The following is a 22,583-nucleotide window of genomic DNA, read 5'->3' as shown; positions in this document are numbered from 1 at the left end:
GGTGTCAACTTTTTGCCGCATCAGCAGAGCATCTGAGGAGTCGTAGGGGAGCTGGTGTGCTCAGGGGGCAAAGGGGTGGGTGGAGGAAGGCTTGACCTTCACAGATCTGCACATTCTGAAGCCATTTTAAGGCAGGAATTGACTTTTTATTGAAAAAAAAAACAACTAAATATGTAACCTTGGTACACAGAGATGAGTTTTTAGAGATTTATTCAATGACTGGAGAGGGATTCAAATTTCACACTCACGATGACTACAAGTCTACAGCCATGCCAGCAGCTCTGCAATGTTTTCAACTTGATACCAACATCTCATTTAGCTCCATACCGTCACCATCTCGGAGTGTTGGTATGATGGGCTTAATGGAGGTCATAAATTTTGTGAATATCTCTTGGGACCATGAGTTTCCCATGATTTAATGTTGCTCCAATTAAAACAGCTTGAGATATCAAATGATAGCCGTCTACAATGCTATGCTGCTAGCATGGCTCATAACCCATTGTTACCAAGCAGTCATCAGGCTAATTTTAGTGCACGTTTGCTTGATCCTTCCAAGGTCTGACTCGGCTAATATTTCCATTTATGATGTTTCATGTTTTTAATATTGCCAAACAAACATACCAAGAGATACACGGTGAGCATCAATTCATGTGTACACAGTGTGCTGAAGACATACTTGAATCAAAATCTGGAAATTCAACACTAGGACTTCACTTAGTGACTGTTTATTGGAGGCATTCAGTTAGAAAGTCATAAAAAGAGCTGCCATATGAGCCAAATGTGTCTCTTCACTCACATAACACGACATGCCTGCAGAATTACTATCTAAAGATCAACTTTTTAGCACTGGGGGGGGGGGAAACGTCTTATACAAATCTAGCTCGGATATAAAGAAAAACAAAGATAAAAACAGTGGACACATGTTCCTCAGGACTATGTCTCTGAATGCTTCCCTGAAACGCTGCTCGACAGTGAGATCAATGATAATGGGGGTAGAGACAAATAGCCTCGTAAGAGACCACAAAAGTAAAATGGCATTTTATAAAAAGTTTTAATGTCAGTAAGCAAAAGACAAACCGGAAAAAAAGACAAATTAAAATCATAACCCCCCCGTTCCCCCAAAAAACTGACAATAAAAATAAAATGTTTGGTGAACATAAGGGAACACGCAGAGATTTCAAATCAACAGTGAAGTACGTCTACTTCCAAATACAAGACAAGATCCGTGGAGAGGAGACTTCTGTTTGGCCGGAGGACTCATCTGGACTGCTCGACTGCAGACAGACACAGGAGAAGAGACATGAGTTGAGCATGTAAAAGATCAGCACAATGAGCGACAGCTGAGCATACCGGCTTTTCACCAGCAGGTTAAACACGTAAAGGATTCGAGGAGAACGCCGCGGTCACATGACAGCACCAACTGTTTTCTCTCGTTGCCATAATGACTGAAGGTTTACTACAGCGGCTGATTGTGCGAGGGGAAATCTTCAAAACATTTCAGCATTAGCAGTTTGCTGTTTTGATAGCGAAAGGTCTTTAAGCCACAAGTTACAATCATTCCAACCCACCGCAGGAGCTTCATTAAAACATCAAGCATCAATGTGTTTCGGCCGGCATTCGGAGATGGAAAACTTACTGTAAGAGGAGATGTCGATCTCATCTGGCAGCTCGGCCACGTTGACCTCAAAGCGGTCCTGCACATCGTTGAGAGTCTTGGCATCGGTCTCGTCAGACACAAAGGTTATAGCCAGGCCTTTGGTCCCAAACCTACCAGCACGGGCAACCTTAAGGGAAGAGACGGTGGAATCATTAACACGTACACCAAATACAGTAATTTCCAGACTATAAGCCGCAACTTTTTTCACAAGCTTTGAAACCCTGCGGCTTAAACAATGATCAGTCAATCAGAGTTTGCAGCCCTTTACAACAACCCAAAGGGTGACCAAAGTGCTTCACAGAGAAAGAAAATAACTTAAAAACAATACAGTAACTTAAAACAGGTCAAACAATCACACCTACAGGCAAATTTAGGATATTCGATGAACCTCAGCATATTTTTGGACTGTGGGAGGAAATCAGAGAAAACCCACATATGCACATGCAAACTCCATGCAGAAAGAGCGAATCACTACGCCACTGTGCAGCCCGTAAAATATACAATAAGGCAATAAAATAAACAGCACTAAAATACACATTTAAAAGTAATAAAATGTCACCATGTCGCTAGGTATTGACAGCCATTTTAAACAGGAAGGTTTTGACAACTCAATAATGCAGATTTTTATGGGCTAATGAGCTTCATGCCGTCAATGTTTTTGCCTCGTCACATCAGACCAATGAAGCTACTGAACAGGTCACAGTGGACCAATGAAACTGTTCCAATTCACTTAAACACGCCTGCATTAAATTTAGTCATTTTGCGCTTCATGCACACACCCTCATCATGGAAAACACACCAAGAAATGCATATGATGCAGCTTTTAAGTTAAAGGCAATCAATCTGGCTGTCGAAGGAGCAACTAGAGCTGCTGTACGTAAGCTCAGCGTCAACGAATTGATCGACGATGGAGACGGCAGTGTGAACCGACTCAATGCAGAAAGACGACAGAAGCTTTCAGAGGTAATAAAAGCAGACGACCCGAATGTAGAAGACGACTTTGGTGGTTTTAGTGAGCAGGAGGAAGATGAAGACAGTGATCAATGACTTTTCTGGTAGGCTACTGTATTTTTTAAAACAGCCATTTCACTGCCGTGTTACTGACGTTTGGAAAAAAGCATTTATATATATAAAAAAAAATAAAAAAAATCACTGTAAATATGACCTATATATGTATAAATTTTTTTCTTTCAAAATTTAGTGGATGCAGCTTATATTCAGGTGGGCTCAATACTCCAAACATTACAGTATGTAGTGTATTCAACAACAGCATATGGTGTTTAAAAGAAGACGGAAAAACTGGCTCAGTTATCCCCCATCCTGTTCCTCACCCTGTGCAAATAGGTGTCAGAGTCTTCTGGCATGTCGTAGTTGAAAACGATATTGACTCGCTCGATGTCCATCCCTCGGCCAAAGAGGTTTGTGGCCACCAGGATCCGCCTCTGGAAGTCCTTGAACTGCTGATAGCGATTCAGCCTGGGGGAGAGGGTTAGAAGGGACAGAACCAGCCAGAGGATTATCAACACAGCTGCTGTCGGCATGACTGGACTGCATCCCCTCCTTTGAAGGATGAGGCATCACGCTGCCATAAAGCCATTTAGCATCTGAAGCGTATGTTTACGACTGTAAGTATGCGGGATGAAGACGTTTGACGCGAGGCTCACCTTTCCTCCTGAGCCATTCCTCTGTGGATGGCGATGGCAGGGAAATTCTGTTCCAGCAGAAGCTGAGACAGAGCGATGCAGCGCTGGACAGACTTGACGAAGATCACCACCTAGAGGCAAAGCGAGGGCATTAAAATACAAAACTTTAGTCGTTATTCAAATTATTCACAAAATGACTTCAAAAGGACGAGTTTGACATCAGAAATAAAATAATAGTTTGCTTTCTTGACAAAACTAGCAGCAGCCCCCCCCCCCCACACACACACAGAATTTTTCATTGAAGCATAAAGTACTAACTGGTACAATCATGCCCAGAAGCAGAGAACTCAATGTCTTTGGAGGACAATAACATGACTCAAAAAAATAAAAAAAAAATAAAGTTGAAGCTCTGAAAGAAAAATGTAAACCAGCAATTACAAGTGTCCACATGATACCAATGTTGAGAGGAAATGGAGGCACTACATATTGTATATTTCACCGTTTACATTTTTACAACCTTGACAAACAACGTCTTCACACAAACCAACTCCAGAATGACATTTCACCATGTTGACTGTAACTTCCAACAACTTCCTACTTGGTGCACTTTTGACACAGTGACATGTTTAAAAAAAAAATACATTCTTGTCACAGTTTTCAGCTCAGATTTAATCATTTTTTCCACATCATATGATGAACACAAGGACCACCTGATAGTTGAAAACCAACAATCTTTTCTGCTCCGTAACGCTATTTCCGTAATCTATGTCAACACAACGTGCCTTTCAAGCCCACCATAAGACTTCATAAGATGTTGTCCATAACGATTCAAGACAATCAAGAAATGCTTAAATTGGTCACAATCAAATCAAAAATTACTCAGATTGTCTCCAAAAATCACCAGAAATTCATCCTTGATTAGTTTGTGTCCATAATGTCCCAAACTTCATCCAAAATGAGTCCAAAACATAAATAAAAAAAATCCAAAACACACTTCAAATGTTGTCCAAGCAACACAAAATTGACCCAAAATGACTCAAAACTGACACTCATGACCAGCGGGTAAATTTCACCTTTGGACAGAACCAGGCAAGCAGTTTTATCAGTTTCTCCGCCATGAGCTACAATAAGGAAATCGAACTGGCTGCTGGTGGTAGTTTCATTTTTTTCTCTTCAACCTCGAGCAGAACCGTTTTTGTCTTTTAGTTTCCTGTGAAACTAAATTTTCTTCACACTTGCATTTGGCTATATTTGTATGCTTGACAGTATTTAAAACCTTGCAAAAAGCAGTAACAATTCAACATACAAAAAGCTTCTAGGTCAGATAAAGCGCCACTCATTTACCTGATTGAACTCCAGCACGTCGAGCAAGTCAAACAGCTTGCGGTTTTTCTCGCTGTCCTTCAGCTTGCAGTAGTACTGTTGGAGGCCGTGGAGCGTCAGTTTGGTCTCGTCGTCCACAAACACCTCCATAGGCTGTGGAAGAGATGGCAGGTTGAAGAGATGAAGGTAAATTTACAGGCTTTATGAGTGAACTATGACAGCTGTGAAACTTAAATTTGTGGCTGAGTTGACACCGTTTCTTCCCGACAGTAGAAATTTAGAGGAAACTCCACTGTTTACTTACATCCTGCATGAATTTGCGGCATACTGGTCGGATCTCCTTACTCAGTGTGGCGCTGAACATCATCACCTGCTTCTCATGAGGTGTGATCCTGAAGATGTCCTGAACGTCACGCCTCATGTCTGCCACACAAAAACAAGTCAGTCACGCGAATCAATCCTGATTAAACACTCTTCTTGACCTTATCGGGTAGGAGAACTGACGCACCTAGCTGCTCCAACATTTTGTCACACTCATCCAGGACAAAATGCTTGACGTTCTTCAGAGTGAGGGTCTTGTTCCGGATCAGAGCGAGGATGCGGCCGGGCGTTCCAACCACGATGTGAGGGCAGTTCTTCTTCAGGACGTCCTCATCCTTCTTGATGGCCAGACCGCCAAAGAACACTGCGGCTTTTACATTGGGCATGTACTTGGAGAAACGCTCGTACTCTTTGCTGATCTGGAAGGCCAGCTCTCGCGTGTGGCACATGACTAATACAGACACCTGAGGAGGAGGCGCACGGACATTCAGACCTTAGACGCTTTGCATTTTTGACAATTTAATCCATCCAAATTCATTTTAAGCAGTTGGAACAGCAACTGCTTATGTATCACTGGGAGCTATAAGCTTTAAATTCTGAGCTTTTTCAATAACAAATAAGAGAAATATCTGGACATGTGTGTGCATCTCAAACACTGTTCATTTGATCAGCTTTAAACTTGGTGGGTGTACAGCTGGGAGTCCAGAAAAGTACAGCAGTCGATTACAGAACAGCGCACTAATTTAGTCAAGCCTATTTCTAGTTCACATATTCAGCCATCATAGAACTATCCCTAGAGACTACTGCTAGCATTGTCTGTTATTTTCCTGATCCCATACCGACATAAACAGATTAGGCAATGATGATCGAAACATTATATCACATCAGGGATAAAGTGAATTCATGTCATATAGGGTAAAATATAATAGTAATTATCATTATTATTATTATTATCAACAACATCAAACAGCAGGACAAACTTTTGACACGGATTTTGGACGTGGATTGTTCAAGCAAAACAATAATTAAAAAAATCCTCCTTAGAAAAGTTGGTAAATTTGCTACTGCCTTAATCAAAAAGCATTAGAATAAGTGACAGAACAAATCACATGGTACACCCACAGACTGCATTATATACACCACTGTTTAAAAGCTTGGGCTCACTTAGAAATTTCTTTTGTTTTTGAAAGATAAGTCTGTGCTTGCACTAGGGAAAATTTGTCTCTAGCCACTGTGGCTAAAGTGCTAGAATTTTGTTTAGCCACACTTTTTCAGTATCTGTACTGCGGCGCGCCAAGTTGTAGACAAAAGACAAGACAGTTGAGGACATCATGTTGGGCTTTGGGAAATACTGATACAATATATTTTTCACCCTTTTCTGACAGTTTATAGAACAAATAATTAATCACTCAATTGAGAAAGTAATGGACAGATTCAAAAACAATGAAATGACCAATTAATTGCCAGCCAAATAGCAGCTGAAGGCCTGAATAGCAATAATACAGGAAGGAAAAAACACATGGGTTAACAAGCTGGGATACACATGAGGGAAGTGTATGTGCACGTGTGTGTGTGTGTGTGTGTGTGTGTGCGTGTGTGTGTGGCAAAGGGGGAGGGGTGTTGGTGGAAATGGAGTAAGCCAGGTGCAGCGAGCGCTGTAGTCCAAATCCTTTTTTCTGATTGGCTGAGACGAGACACATGACAGTGTGCATCTATTAATGATCGGAAGCATTCGGGTCGTTCCGGTTATACTCGGTAGCGCTCTTCAGTAAAGGAGACGCCGTTTGTTATTTTCTTTGATTATCGCTCAGCAAATTACGAAAAATTTGTAAGTTAACCCTTTTTTCACATTTATTAGGCAAAATTAGCTTTGCCACCGTGACTAAACATGCTAAAAATGGCTTCGCCATCCTGAGGAAGGCTTTGCCTATGGAGAAGTGGGGAATGGCTAGTGCAAGCACAGGATAAGTATTTTTTTTCCCAATGACGATAACATTAAATTAATCAGAAATCCAGTGTAGCCACTGGTAATGTGGTAAATGACTATTCTAGCTGGAAATTTTTAATGGAATATCTCCATAGGGGTACAGAGGAACATTTCCAGCAACCATCACTCCTGTGTTCTAATGCTACATTGTGTTAGCTAATGGTGTTGAAAGGCTCATTGATGATTAGAAAACTCTGGTGCAGTTATGTTAGCACATGGATAAAAGTGTGAGTTTTTATGGAAAACATGAAATTGCCAGGGTGATCACAAACTTTTGAACGGTAGTATATCTATCCATCCATGAGCTATACATCACTTAATCCTCAATAGGGTCATGGAGGGGCTGGACTTAGGGCGAAAGCAGGGGACACCCTGAACAGGTCACCAGTCTATCACAGGGCTAACACAGAGACAAACAAGCACGCTCACACCTACGGACAATTTAGAATAACCAACTGATCTCAGCATGATTTTGGACTGTGGGAGGAAGCCGGAGTACCTGGAAAAACCCACGTATGCACAGAGAGAACATGCAAACTCCATGCAGAAAGATCCCAGGCTGGGATCTTCTAGCTATAAGGCGACGGTGCTAACCAACGAGCTACTATTGCTACTGTTTAATAACCCAAGCAGTCAGTGTCGAGTATGAACTGGTCTGGATGAGCAGCTGACCATTATAATGCAATACTGAGGCCAAACAATTGGCCCATTCCAAACCTGCATGTCTTGAACAGCCATTGCACTAGTTTGCTAAAGTCAAAACATCGGAGCATGAAAGAAAGCCATTACAATCACAGTTCATAATTTAAAATCCACAGCAACTCTACACAAACAACATAGGACTGCATCATTAGAAGTTTGAGCTATTCTCAACATACAAACTTGTTCTGAATGAGAGCCAAACGGCAGCTCCACTTATTGTTGAACCCAACCCACAACAACACTCTTAATTTAATACATAAAAACATGCACACCAACCTGTCCGTCAATAGGTTCGATCTGTTGGAGTGTCGCCAACACAAACACTGCCGTCTTGCCCATACCGGATTTGGCTTGGCAGAGGATGTCCATGCCAAGGATAGCTTGTGGGATGCATTCATGCTGGACTGGATTTGGAAAAGAACACAAACCACCATAAACATATAAGAGAGTGCGCTTTTCTTACTACCTGTGGAACGATTACAATTTCAAGATATCGGACAGAGTGCTTTGAGGTGTGGTAGTCCTGCTGGTACTGCTGCATTTTATGAGACATAAAAGCAGGTTCAGCTGCAAATCCTTTTACTGGCTGGATAGTAGGCTTCATTTCCTACAATGAAGGCATGATGTACAAAACAAACCTCCTCATCAGAAGTTCACACAGCCTAATGGTTCTCACCTTCAGATGGATGCTCAAAACCACAGTCAACGATGGCACGGAGCAGCTCTGGCTTGAGAAGGAAATCCCTGAAGCCGGAGCTGTGGATGGAAACGTAGGAACCCTTCACCTCCTTCTTGCCTGCGGGGGCGGCGCTCTCAGCTGTTTGAGGCTCCTCATCTTCTTCATAGTCGAGCAGTTCGTTGTCAACATCATTCTCAGCCATTGTGTATGTCTGGAACACAGAAAATACGGCCTTCAGTTGTTAAAAAATAAATAAATTCTGCAGCGCGTCGTTCAACAAACACCCCAAGACGTAAGCACCTACACCTATAGTTAAGCCCTCTATTATTCCTGCGCATGTCAGGATTTGAATTTGTGGTCGATTTTTGCATGACCAGCGGGGATCCCCCCCCCCAATAGAAATTACATGGAAAGTGACAAGGGACATTAAGGCATTGTGTTGGACGATGTGAATGATAAATATTTTACTATTTTCATGGGTTTTCACCATTATTGCTGATATATGATGTTTACAATTACATATATGGTTGTTTGTAAATCTCTAAACAGTCTTGCTTCACCTTATTTATCCAAGCTTTTAACTATACGGGACCAAAAAAGAGCTCCGAGATCGTCTGATCAGTGGCTGCTTGAAGTACTGAGGTCAAAATCTAAACAGTGGGGTGACCAGGGATTCTCTGTAGCTGCATCCAGGCTCTGGAATATCATGACCCATGCCTTTTAAATTAAAGTTCCTTCCTGTTTAAAATGGCTTTCAATACCGAGGCGACATTTTATTTTGGTTTCATGTACTAGTTTTAAATGTATGTTTTAGTGTGGCTTTTTTTTAGACTTTTACTGCCATCTACATATGCAATTTGTATCCAACACATTACCATATTGTACCTACATTGTTTATTTGTATTTTTACAGTATGTCACATTTGCATTAGCATGTTATTAAGTTGTGTTTTTTTTCTTTTTCCCTCTCCTTTTCATTTATTTTTATTCTAATTATATTACTTGTTCTACATTTGTGTGTGTGTATGTATATATATATATATATATATATATATATATATATATATATTCACTACCTGTTATTTATGTTACTTATCTCTAAATTCTTATTTTTGTACTCAATTTCTTATGTCATTATTGCACTGCCTGCTCTTCATGCCTTTTTAATTGCCCATTGGGGACAAATAAAGTTATCTGAATCTGTCTTAAGTTACTGTACTGTTCTTTAGTTATTCATTAGTTTGTTTACTGTGAAGCACTTTGGTCACCATTCGGGCTGTTTTAAAGGGCAAAATAAATAAACTCTGATTAATTGATTGATTTATTAATCCATATTTGTGAGCGTTTTCAGTGCAGGACAGGACTTCATGCTGGGTTAGCATGGGGGGCCTGTTAACTAAGCCCACTTGTTGACATTTTGAGCACGTTTAGATATCAAATTTGGACAAAGTTTGAGAGGTATAAATGTCTGCATGTCATCACTACAAAATGGATTTGTTAGCCAAATTAGCAAAGACATCAGCGGTGGTTTTAAACCTATGCTAATCATTAGCATCGCTGTGTACACTGCGCAGCTCCATTATTCATTGTGAGGCCAGAGAAGGACATCCAGTTGGTAGATTGGCAATCACGAATCACTCCAGGCCTAGCAGCGAGTACGCAGCAGCATTATGTAAACAAAAACTGCTCCACAGACAAATACACTCGCACAATATCACAAACAAATGAGGTCACGAGTAGCCCGGAGATACCCGAAACTGACCGGTTAGCTTCTGTGCTTTTACTCCATTACAAAGCCATTGTGTTGCATAACCAGTGCTAACGTGGCGAGCTAATTCCCTAAACGCAACGACTAATCAATTAAAAGGAGAAGCTAACATAAATCTTTAATATTAGCAGAGGATATATAAGTGTGTCTAAGCCACATGTGAGATAGAAAAGCAAATTAGTCGTACATGGCGTATAGATCATCAAATATCACGAAGATCGGCAGGTTGGCTAAGCTACTAAGCTAGGCTACAAAATGCTAGGTAACACCTCCCCCTCAAGCAAACAATGAAGGGAGCTATTTCAGTCAAGAGTTGCTACTTCCTGATGAAAATTAAATGGATGTAGTTTTTGAGATCTTGGACGTCAATTAAAGCTTTATAAAGCCTGTAAATACACATCTGAAGTCGGTTTAGCCTTCTTACCTTTACAACGTTAGCTCCGAGCGCACCGACAGATCAAAACCGCATGGGAGGCCTCAGTTGGTTTATACCAGTAACCGGAAGTCCCACCTCCCCTAAAGCGGGTTAATGTCATTGGAGCATTTGGACGACGGATGAAAAACGCAGCCAGTGATTGGACGAAAAGTGTGCCGCAGTCCACCGCAGTTTAAAAAAGCGGGACACGGCAGTGCTGTACTCTGTGTACGGAAGCTCACGAGGAACAAGGAAGAACAAATAATATGAAGAGAAAATATAATATATCGCTGGTTAAAACATATCAATAAAAACTCTGGGAAGAGTTCTCATTAAAGTCACAGCATATATAAGAAATTAAATGTCCAAAGTGGAGCAAGAATTTTGGCATCTTTGTATAAAACACAGTTTTATTAAATTTTAAACAAATAAATAAATACCACAAAAAATAAACAGCTATTGCTTGTAAATACATCTACATTGCAGCAAAATAAAAATTAAAATAAATACACGAGACAATACATCTATGAAATAAATGTAATAATTTAACAAGAGGATTTTTACAGAGAACCACTTCTATTTAATTTTGGGGATTTTATTTCATAGTGCCACATTTATTTATTCAGAATTTATTTTACACTCATATTTAGATATTTTATTTCACATTGAATTATTAAATCATTGTCTGTATCTACAAAATTTGGAAATTTGGATTACATGACATCCAGGATGACAACTCTAGAAAGGAAAAAACAAAAAGAAATAAATATATCTAATGACAGCGTTGTGTCGAGAACACAACATCAGTGCTAGAAGCATAATGGAATCAACACATTTGTGTTTAATTTTCAGGAGAGACATTAGTTAGTCAAAAATAGTCTCAAGTTTGCCAGTGCTGGAAACAATAGCGGAAAACCTACACCAACTTTATGGCAATAATGAGGTTATTTTATGTTTCTTGTGAAGTGTCAGCTGGGATGACCTTTTAAAAGAGAAACTGAGTAAGGCTAATCAATGAAGATTTCTGCAAAATTAGCCAGAAGTCCACCTCAAGTTTGCAACAAATCAAACTTGCTAATGAAAATATGACGAAATTCCCAAAAGTAAACCACAAGTGTGGTTTGTTTGTTTTTAATAAGGTTACATTCATAAAGAGAGTGATCTCCACCAAAATCAAGAAAGAAAATTACATCTGAAACTGGTCCGAGTTGACAACACTGAAAATTTTCAGAATGTAGTGACCAATTAGAAACAATCTGAAAGAGAAACACTAAAGAAATCTTTACAAAACAATCATGTTTATTTTTCTATAGTTGTCACACAGACTACAGACTCGTCAGTAGGAATAATGTGACATTTAAAGTTAATATATTTCTTTAGACGCATCGTTAAGGGTACACATTTGGTCATAAAACGAGATGCACCACTTGTTAATGTTATGTATTCAGACACAACCCTGGAAAACAACCCACTGGCCGTTATTCATTCATTCAGCACATGCAGACAGATTGATTTATTTTTATGGACAATGCAGTTTAGCATATAGTTCCAATACAAACCATGAAACTGATGTGCTGCTCAGAAAATACAGAGCTATTGCCAGTGTTCAATTCTTTCAACTAAACCTTTTCATCATCTCTTACTGTGCATTATGAGAATAACAACATAATCTGAACAACAGTTTCTCTAATCGAGACTTTAATGCCATGCAAAGCGGCCCATTGGTTGGACACTCAGGTGGTCTAAAAATAATTTTTTTTTAAAAACAGACAGAAAAAAGCACATTCCAAGAATTGGCAAATGAGGAATATCCAAAAAGCATTGCAAAAGCAAAAGTAGAAAATTGTATCAGCATACAAGCGAACCTTAGCAGAATACTGTCAGTGTTCGCATAACTATAAGCAGTTAGGGAGTCATTGGCTTTATATTTGGGATTCCAGAGCAGAGAAGAAGCTCCACTGTGTTGGAGAAAAGTATGGGAAGCTGTCAGACTCTGGCCTGGAGTGACCCTCTGAGTATGTACCAGTGGGAGCGCAAGAATGGCTCAAGAAGTCTCTGACATGTGGAGGCAAAGAAAGAAAGAGCCAGTTTTCCACCAGGAGACCCCCACCGGGCAGCCCCGAGCAGCAGCCCAGTTCAGCAGGCAGTTCCTCCAGACTGTTACTGCGCAGGTCCAACTTGCACAGCTGACTCAAGGCTGCAATCCCCCTGGGCAAAAAGCCTAGCGAGTTGTGAGCCACATTTAGGATGCGCAGCTCCAAACAGTTGCTGAAAAGCTCAGAGGGAAGCCTCTCTAACCTGTTGCCACTGAGGTCCAGCTCTGAAAGCAGCTTCAGTGCCTTCACATCAGCAGGCAGCTCCTCTAGAAGGTTGCCAGCCAGCAGGAGCCTACGAAGGCAGCGGAGAGTGAAGAGCGCTGGGGGAAGGCTCTTCAGTTGGTTGTTGGACAGATCCAGGAGCTCCAGGCCTCGAAGTACACCGACGCTAGCCGGCAGGGCCAAAACACGGTTGTAAGCGAGCCTGAGGCAAGAAAGACGTCGCAGATGAGTCAGACTGAGCAGTTCCTCCAGAGTTCTCAGGTTGTTGTGTTGCAGGTTGAGCGTGTGCAGGTTGGTCAGAGCAAGCAGGGCGGAGGGCAAACGCTCCAGCTGGCAGTCCTGCAGATGGAGCTCTGTCAGGTCAACCACCCGCTTCAGCCCGGTCAGTACGAGCAGCCTGGCGCCCTCATTGTAGATCTCCAGTCTCACCAAACTGCCTGCCACCTCATAGAGCTCGCCAGGGATCCGCTGTAACATGCCTCGAATCACCAGCACACGGAGGTGACGGAGCTGCCGCAGACTCCCCAGAGCCCAGCCACGGCCCACCCCACCATCACTGCTTAAACGACCAGAGAGGTGCAGCTCATGCAGGCTGCGGAGGGAGAGGACCCAGCTGGGGATCTCTGATGCATGAGTGAAGGTGAGATGGAGGACCTCCAGACGTTCCCGGAGGACCGCAAGAGCACTGGGATCCACAGCCGCTGTGCAGTGGTAGAGGTGGAGCTCCCTGTTGGTGGAATAACACACAGTACAATGATGGAAAAAAGTGTTATATCACCCTTGTTTTCTTCAATTTCTTGTTCATTTCGATGTCTGCTACCACTACAAGTACATTTGTTTGGACAAAATATGACAAAATGATGTCAACAAAAACAGTTCAGATGAGTTTAATTTAAGAGCTGATATCTAGATATTTTCCATGGCTTTCTTGATAATAACCAAAATCACTTAGGTTCTTCCATCAATAGCTGCCACAAACAGCTTTTAGGATTCCATGTCTTCTTTTCTGTCTGTTCTAGTCACATGATACACACAAGAGTTAGTATTGATTCATAACCATTGTTTCTAATGACTGCAGCCATACGTCTTGGCATGCTCTCCACCAGCTTCTGACATTGTTCCGCTGTCACAGCAGCCCATTCCTGTTGCACAAATTCAAAGAATTTTGCTTTGTTTTTGGGCTTGTGGTTCTCCATTTTGTGTTTGACGATTTTCCACAGGTTTTCAGTTGGACTTAGATCTGGTGATTGAGCAGCCAAGGCATGGTTCTAATGTTCTGGTTCTCCATCCAGGCTTTAACTGACCTTGTCTTGTTGTAAAATCCAGTCATTGGAGGCAGGAAAGAGTTTTCCAGCTGATGGAAGAAGACTGTTTTCAAGAGTAGCCCCAAACATGACCTGGTTCATTTGCCCTTTTCCAGCCATACTGAAACAACCTCAGATCATCACTGATCCACCCCCATGTTTTACTGTAGGGGCAGACAGTCTGGTTTTTAGCTTCTCCAGGCTTTCTCCTAACCAGTAAGTTGGCTGGAGTGGGCATCAAGTGAAAATTGGATTCATCATTGAAGAGAAACTTAGTCCAGTCATCAGCAGTCCAATCCTTGTGAACCCAGCAAGGAGTAACCGGCTTTCCTCTGCCTTTCGTTAATGAAGGGCTTCTTCCTGCCCTGTGTGGCTTCAGACCAGCTTCAAGAAGTCGCTTTCCAACTGTCCTTGCCCAACAAGTCACATTTCTTGACAGTGTTCACTCATTTTTCAGGTTCCTGGAGGTCTGATGATGATTCCTGACACAGGAACGGATGAGTGACGGTCATCTGGTGGGTAGGAAGACGTTTCCTGCTGCGCCCAGCTAGCAGTTTGGTAGAACCATGTTGGACTTGTTTTCTCTTGGTTTAATGAACGACTGTCTTGGAGATCTTCAGTTTTTCTGGCTACTTGTCTCTCACTTATGCCAATTTCCAATAGGGCCAAGATGGCTGCCTTTGTGGATTCACATAATTGTTTAGTTTTAGGCGTTATGCGAGAGCTGACAACTTCTGAGTTGTTCTACGGCTTAAATGTCAGCAGGAAACCACTGTAGGCCTTTACATGTGGTGCTGATGACATGAAATGTCCTCTTATATACCCTGGGGATACAATGAAGCTTAAGCTTGTCAAATAGGACATAAAGTATGATGGAATCAGCTGAATTTTTTGTCATGTTCATTGTATTCTGTCGGTAATATACCGTTAGTGATACCAGGCATAAAAATGAATAAGAAACTGAAGAACACAAGAGTGGTCTAATCATTTTTCCATGACTGTATATAACAATGACTATAAATAATTGCAGTTCCAGTTCAACTCACCTGAGTGACGTCATGTTGGCCACTTGTGCAGTAAACCTGGCATCTGTGATGAGCTCCAGTTTGAGGACCTGAAGCTGGCTGAGGGTGAAGAGAGCCGGAGGGAGGCGGGGCAGGGCCACCAGCTGCAGTCTGGAGCAGCCATCTGCATCCACAGTAGTCATGGCATGCAGCTTCTCCTCCCCCCAGCGCCTCTCCAAGCTTTCCTCCAGCAGTCGGCTCTCACTGACGGGGGACAAAAACACGGAGAGACGCTGGGCCAACAATGGGTCGTACTGGTCTAACATGTGTATGAGGAAGGCCAGGTCATTCCTCAGGTCAGGAACATCTCTGAGGGAGCACAGATCCTTCAGGGAGTGGAAGGAATACTGCCGCAGAGAGCTACGTAGAGATAGAAAAAAAAAAGAAGAGATGCAACTGAGAAATATATCACACAGAATGTACCGTTTACCCAAAACACAGAATTACACTCTAATCCTATTATCGGGTTCCTGGTAAGCTCCACCTCACAGGAATTCTTTTGTTGAGTGGCTCATTGAATAGTTGGAGGCTGCGAAGTCTGCATGTAAATCCTCAAAAGTATGAATCAAGCCTTTTAGATGAGTTTATCTGTGGCTATTGCGACAACCATCTCTTTTATTGTATTTTTTACGTTTTGCATATTTTACTGCATTTGTATTCATTTGTTGATACTTTACATAACATGCAAATGCTTAGCATAAGATTTAGAGAGTTTAAATTTGTTTAACACACGTAAGACATCACATGGAATATAAGGATTTATGTTCTATTTTAGTCAGTTTTGTTTTTATTGATGTTAACGAGACCGATTGGATTGTGAGGGTCTGAAATGAATTGAAAATAAAAGCTGCATGAAAGGTAGTAAACCAAATTTGTACAAGAAGTCTTGTGTTATATGGTGTAGGTTTGCAATAAATGTATTAAAACATGAAAATATGTTCAAATGGTCCTATTATAACAATTAAAGGTCCATTAATGTACATTTTGGCCACTTGGGCACGCTGCTGTTGTTTCTCTCTCTGGTGTCCATGATGTGCAGATAAGGGAGAAATGTCCGTGACACTGACTTTCTTTAAAAGTATTTTATTAAAAGAAAGAGCAGCATCAATCCAGACAGAACCTGCCTGGAAGGAGTCGGCCAATTGAATCCCCCTTCCTGGACAATGACCTGCAATCAGGTTTTATAGGTTTTCAACATATAGGAGGGGTTAAAACAAATGGCTCTTTATTGCCTACCATATGGGGAAAGCAGCGAGCATCCCCAAACAACTCCCCTCTCTACAACAGCTGAAGAATCCCTAAATCAGTGTTTTGGACAGAAGAACCCTCATAAAAACACCTCCAACAGGGCTCTGTAAACAGGAAAACACACTCCAATGGCATGGGTAGAATTAGTCAAACATCTAATGCAGGTTCCATCTGTGATCAGAGACACCAGAGCAGACACTACATATAACAAGCAACTCAAATCAGATACATGTAACAGATCAGATACCACACGGCAACAAACTGTAAAGTTAGCTTGGTTTACACTTACACTGAATATGTGGTGTACTGATGCCATAGCATGTGCACCTCCCAAGAAATGTGACTAGACATCGCAACAACGCAGATCATGGTACTAACCTGTGTAAAATCCAGCAGAGGGTGTAAAAATTAAGCAGACCATACAGCCCCAGTAGGATCAGGTAGGCCACCAGCAGTTTGCGTAGAAGTGATGAGAGCACATGGATGCACTCAAAGGTAGCGTAGCCCACCAGGGACTGCTCCTCTGGGTGGCAGGTGTGGTTAAAGGAGAAGGAGCTGAGAAGAGGGATGGTGTAGCTGACGATCAGCGTTCCCATCAGCAGTTTGAATATCGTCTGAGCCAAGTAGACCTGAAGAGACAAAAGGGGGTAAGATGAATAAATTTGCAATGTTTAATCAGACGTTAAGTTTTGTTGTAAAGTAGAATCACAGAGCTTTATTGGTTTAGTACTAATTCTAAAGTTGTTTATGTTTACATGTACAAAACTAGAGTATCTCTTAATTTGATTATGTTCATTTTTCGTCTCTTCATTAGGTTAGCGTTTTCTTTTCATCAGACAACTTTGACCGGCCTGAGAGATCTGTCAGAATCTGTCAGACCGTCCATACTCCAAGGCCGTCCAATGGTCTCTGGAGGAGGAAGTCCCAGGTGTGCAAAAGGGTGTAGACCCCCTTGTCCCGGTTCATGATTTATATTTGTCAGTCTCCGACATCATGATTCTGTCCTTGTCCCAGTCCATGATGTGATTCTTTCTCGTCGTGGTCCGTGATGGTTGATTTTAAGTTTTATTGTTCAGCTTCGTCTTTAAATGTTCTTGTGAGTCATCCAGCTAGCTAAACAGAGGATAAAAGAGGCCATTCAGAATAGGAAGTAAGCCAAAGATTCGATGAACCGGGACAAAGGGGCTGACACCCTCTCTCCCCTGATAAAAGACACATCATCAACACATCGGATAAGGCTTCTGAAGATGGCAGATGCAGTCGAAACATGTAAAGGCAAAAACGTCCTTAATAATCCTTACAAAAGTGTTGGATAAAAAGAAAACGCTAACCTAGAGTATCTCTTACCTTATAAATGACAGCTGAACTTTCACAGTGGGATCGAAATTTCCTGACCCTTTCAAACAGCGCCCTGGCCTGTTCTCCGTCACTTTTATCCAAACTGATTACCTGCCTCGGACTGTCAACCAGGACCGAGGGCTTGGAGGAGGGAAGGTGCACCCGTGAATCAAGGGATACTGAAGACATGGTGGAGTTACAGGAAACAGTGGAAGGGCAAGGGGATGGAGGGGTGGCATAGGAAGCACTATCTGACCTCTTCAGGAGTGGGCTGTCAGTCCCTGAGTCTAAGCTTGAACGTGTTGTGTGGGTCACCGAGGGTGAAGAGGAATCTGAAGACGGGAGAAATTGGTGTGGTCGTCTTTTCTCCTCCTTCCTCTCGTGGATGTTTTCCTGGCGGGCAGCATGGGACAAGGCCTGAGATGTCCAAGGTGACTCGCAGCACTTTGCCAAGATGGCCAGGAATTGCTCTATGCGGGAAGAAGTGTGAGGGAAGTGGAGCCAGAAGGAACTGCTGGCTACCAGAACTAGAGACTGCAGCAGGGCTATGTAGGGGAAGAAGCGGGAGCACAAAGGCAAAGCTTCATGGTAGCACACCTAGAAAGACACACAGATGGACAGTAAATGTTTTCTGGCCATGTTAGGGCAGCAGAAAGCTGTGAACCCAACTTTGTTATATATAAAACCACACAAGTCTGAATCCATCTTTTTCAGTCATCAGTACACTGTGGTTTCAAGATCGAAATGTTCAGCCTTAATGTTGACCACTTACAGTCTACGGCATACTTTTAGAGACCGTAAAGCCACTACTTTATTGATTTTACCTGCTGTGTTATTGTACCTGGCTAATATAAACGTATTGCTGGTAGACCAGATGTGTGCGTCGGCCCCGAGCTGCAGAATGAAGATTTGGACTGATGTTGCGGGGAATGTGTGTGGGAAGCTTTGATGATGGAGTCGGCGCCACGTTGCTGCTAGATGAGGGATCGTGACCACTTGTGTTTGCGGTGACAGGTGGATCTGAGACAACACACACAACTCTGTCCCTGGAGAGCTGCTCGGTACAAGCCAGGACGGACGTCAGCAGCATCAGGACCACCAGGTAGTCCATGAAGACCTCCCACCAGGGCTTTAGCAGCTTAGATTGATTCCGATGCTGATTCAAGGGCGCCAGTTCTGAGAGTGAAAACATCGTGTCCTCTGGATCCTGTGAGGATGACTGAAATAGAACAAAATGAGGAAAAAATACCGATGCATTGACCAACTTTTGGAGGCGTCACTACAATTATGATGACCCTTCGTATATAGTTCAGGGTCTACAGACAGATCCAGTAAGATCAATGAATGTGTTTTATCCAGAAAAGCTCAGTTTTCAAGGCTCCAGAAGACACTATTTTCTGCCATAGTTGGAGGATTTTTGGAGGATGTTCACATGGAACATTTCTAAATTTTGTTTGCTTCTTCTTGTGGCAGACAGAAAAAGGTGTTGTTGTGTTTTTCCCTACCCCAGTTAGGATTAAACAACACTGGGGTTGGGGTAGTTTCGGTTATGTTACCAAGCAACAACAACCATATCATACTAACAAGATCATGGTAAAACATACAGGCATAGTTTTTCTTTAAATAAATGAAACTTAATTTTATCATTTGAATTTTTTGGGAGTATAATTCCTTGCACTGCTGGCATTTTTTTGCACTTTCACACTTACATTTATTCCACAAGCCACTTTATGCTGATGTCACTTGTGGTGTAGTAATACTGTATTTATTAATTTTTCATTCTCCATTCTTGTAAATATTGTACATATTATTGTGACCACAATTATTGTCATTACTGTACATATGGTTAGTGCTGTTCTGAAAGATGTTTGCTGCTGTAACACTGGAAATTTCCCCTGACGAGGGGAGTAATAAAGGATTATCTTATCTTATTTAAGATTAGATAGATTTTTTTTAAAGTTGTGAAATGGGCATATCACAGGGAAAACTTTAATAGACTTCAACAAAAATTCCACAGAAGAAGCAATCAAAAACCTGATATTATAAAATCAAGGTCAGCTGGACATTTAAAGTCATGTTGATTAGTGGCTGCACATTCAGAATAAACCAACTGAAAAAAATAACAACACTTCTATTGTCTAATTCCTGGCAGAAATACGGAACAATCAACACGATCCATGTTATTTTTACAGCCCTGGATCAGCGTTCACCTACCTGGATAAATAACTGCTGTTTGTCTCTCTCTCTCCTCCTGATCAGCTCACAGAAAACCTCACAGGCCGGTGCTGTCCGGTTCTGCACGGAAAAACTCCTGAAACTTACGACAAACTCCTCCTGAGCTGGCCAACACTTAGCTTTTCAAGGGTTGCCATGGCAGCGGAGGATGTGGTTGAAAAATCTAATTCAGCACCAGAGGCCCGTTCAAGGCCTACTGGGGGGTTTGTTGCAACCTTTAACTCCTTCGGAACTAATCAGAGGAAAAAAATGAGAAATAAGTCACGCACAGTCTATTTTGATATCCTTAGAGAATATATAAAGCATGAAAATACCTCCTGTACAGCCTTGTTGGACGTCATTTTATATCCTGTTGGGTAGTTTTAACCACTGAGATCACATTCTCCAAGCTAGTCATGGGTTAATCAGTAAAATTGAATATGAATTAAAGCAAAGGCACAAATAAAATAACTACAGCTGTTACATAAATACGATGAAGCACATGTTTTCCATCTAATATGTTGGGACACAAAAGTCTGAATGAGCATCTAATAGAGCTTGTTAAGCAGAAAGTTTCAAACTATTCATCAGTTAAAGCTAAAGCTAGATTATTCTGTTGCTTAAATAAAAGTCGTAAACGTTGTATAAAAGAGTTTCAGGGTAATAAAGTAGATCAGAAGCTGTTGCTGTTTGGTTGAAACTGAGTGATTTGCGTCCCTGAAGGAGTTTATATATTTATTGTTGTCTTGATTGATAAGGTATTTCCACTATTTAAACAGGGGCATAAAATAAAATAAAATAACAATTAATGGCCAACACATCTTAATTTAATTTAATTTAATTTAATTTAATTTAATTTAATTTAATTTAATTTAATTTAATTTAATTTTATTTTATTTTATTTTATTTTATTTTATTTTATTTTATTTTATTTATTTAATTTAACTTAATACCCCTGTCACATCTTTTAAAATGCTTGCAGGTACAAGAGTTTGTAAGACAATTTACATCCTAACTACGAATTATATCCTAATTATGCAAGATCCTCACAATAAAAGAGGCATATCAGGGGCATTTGCTGCATGTCATTCCCTCAGTCTTCTACCCATGTTTCCTGTCTCTCTCTCCACTGTAAAGGCAAAAGGCCAATAAATTCAATAAGTTCAATTTCAAAAACAGATAACTCCGTTTTGATAAATTTTCAGAAAACTTTTTATTTTATTGTTTACTTGAGATAACATCAATAGAACTGAAGTTGAGCGGATTTGACTCAGTAGAAAAATACATGACAAAATTGAGAAAAAATAAATTATTATTATTATATCAAATAATCCAAATTAGAGATAGTCGTCGGCATCGCTACACACAGCTCTTAACTCCTGTAATGTAACTTTCACTCTGCTATGGATAGATTTAAAAACACACTTTTATCACATGTTAAATCTGCATAGGGACTCTAGAACTTTATAATTAAATCACATTCTCTTTACATAAAGTTTTATCACACACCCCTTTCCTAATTGATTCTATTTATGCATAATTGTGGGTGTATGAATGCATCTCGTTGTTTATATGTTCCAGTATTATCCAGCAGAGGTTGCTAAAGTTACTGTACTGGGAGCTATATTTGACTCCACAGGTTTAATCCTGTACCAGCTGCTCCCTGTAGGTCTCACATCACAAAAAGGTCTCGCACTCACCTTGTTCATGATCGAATGTTTGCTCATGTAGAGACACCAGGTTTGTTTCCAAAGAAGTTACAGAATCTTGAAAATTAAAGCTATGAAGTATTTGTGTCTGTTCATGTGTGTGCACACTGGAGGCCTTACTGCGTGTTCTTAGTGTGTTGTTTCGTTTGTATTTGGGCCACAAAGAATCTGGAGCAAAAACTCAAACTGACAGCGAACCACAACAAGATCTGCTCCACACAGCTGGTGTGTGTGTGTGTGTGTGTGTCTTCTGTGTGTCTGTGCTGTGCATGTAAGTATGAAAAATAAGTGTGTGTTTTGTAGAAGTTGCAGCAGTGGTGTAAAACTGAACATGTGAGTGCAACTGGCGTTAAGGTTTAGTGATGCCACAGAGAAAAACGTTAAGATAAAGTGTGTAACTGTGCAGGACGAAGGCAGCTCTTTAGATTACCTGTCCGCACCATCCACTGCTACATACACAGTAAGGCCGTCTAAATAATTTACCAGATTCCTGATCTTTGGTTCAATCTAAAGTCAGCAACAAATGACACCTGCTGTAAATAAGTGTCACAGTGCATGTTTCACTAATAGCCTGACTGACTGCAATCCCTTCTCTTGTTCCAGCCTTTCTATTAAACTCTTACCAAATATTACTGTATAGCAACAAATATGCTTATACTAACAACTATAAACCTCACCCACTGAGCAATTTTATGCTGAGTAGATGTCTGAAAGGTACTCGGGCTAAATATGGGGTAATTGTTGTCCAAAAATAAAACGAAGACAACATCCATCCATCCATTATCTATACACGACTTAATCGTCATTAGAGGGTCTGGAGTCTATCCCTTTGGACGAAGGCAGGGGACACCCTGGACAGGTCACCAGTCCATCACAGGGCTAAATATAGAGACA

General features: G+C 41.2%; 2 protein-coding genes across 2 annotated transcripts; both read right to left on the bottom strand.

Moving 5' to 3' along the window:
* Positions 1 to 193: 193 nt before the first annotated feature.
* Positions 194 to 10,635, bottom strand: ddx39ab (DEAD (Asp-Glu-Ala-Asp) box polypeptide 39Ab). Its single transcript, XM_051940907.1, has 10 exons — positions 10,504 to 10,635; positions 8,310 to 8,523; positions 7,910 to 8,037; positions 5,132 to 5,408; positions 4,928 to 5,046; positions 4,645 to 4,776; positions 3,322 to 3,431; positions 2,989 to 3,133; positions 1,637 to 1,784; positions 194 to 1,274 (listed from the first exon to the last, which is right to left on the bottom strand). Exons 2-10 carry the CDS (start codon positions 8,512 to 8,514, stop codon positions 1,258 to 1,260), a joined length of 1,281 nt encoding a protein of 426 aa, XP_051796867.1. The 5' UTR covers positions 8,515 to 8,523; positions 10,504 to 10,635; the 3' UTR covers positions 194 to 1,257.
* Positions 10,636 to 11,588: 953 nt separating this feature from the next.
* On the bottom strand, positions 11,589 to 20,122 carry si:ch211-106h11.1 (volume-regulated anion channel subunit LRRC8D). The gene is made up of 6 exons (XM_022210786.2): positions 19,981 to 20,122; positions 18,608 to 18,985; positions 17,776 to 18,363; positions 16,807 to 17,057; positions 15,163 to 15,540; positions 11,589 to 13,539 (listed from the first exon to the last, which is right to left on the bottom strand). Exons 2-6 carry the CDS (start codon positions 18,956 to 18,958, stop codon positions 12,417 to 12,419), a joined length of 2,691 nt encoding a protein of 896 aa, XP_022066478.1. The 5' UTR covers positions 18,959 to 18,985; positions 19,981 to 20,122; the 3' UTR covers positions 11,589 to 12,416.
* Positions 20,123 to 22,583: the final 2,461 nt, after the last annotated feature.

The sequence above is a fragment of the Acanthochromis polyacanthus genome, chromosome 21 (genome assembly GCF_021347895.1).
Source record: "Acanthochromis polyacanthus isolate Apoly-LR-REF ecotype Palm Island chromosome 21, KAUST_Apoly_ChrSc, whole genome shotgun sequence".
NCBI classification, from domain to species: domain Eukaryota; kingdom Metazoa; phylum Chordata; class Actinopteri; family Pomacentridae; genus Acanthochromis; species Acanthochromis polyacanthus.
This window is presented reverse-complemented; position numbering and strand designations above follow the sequence as displayed.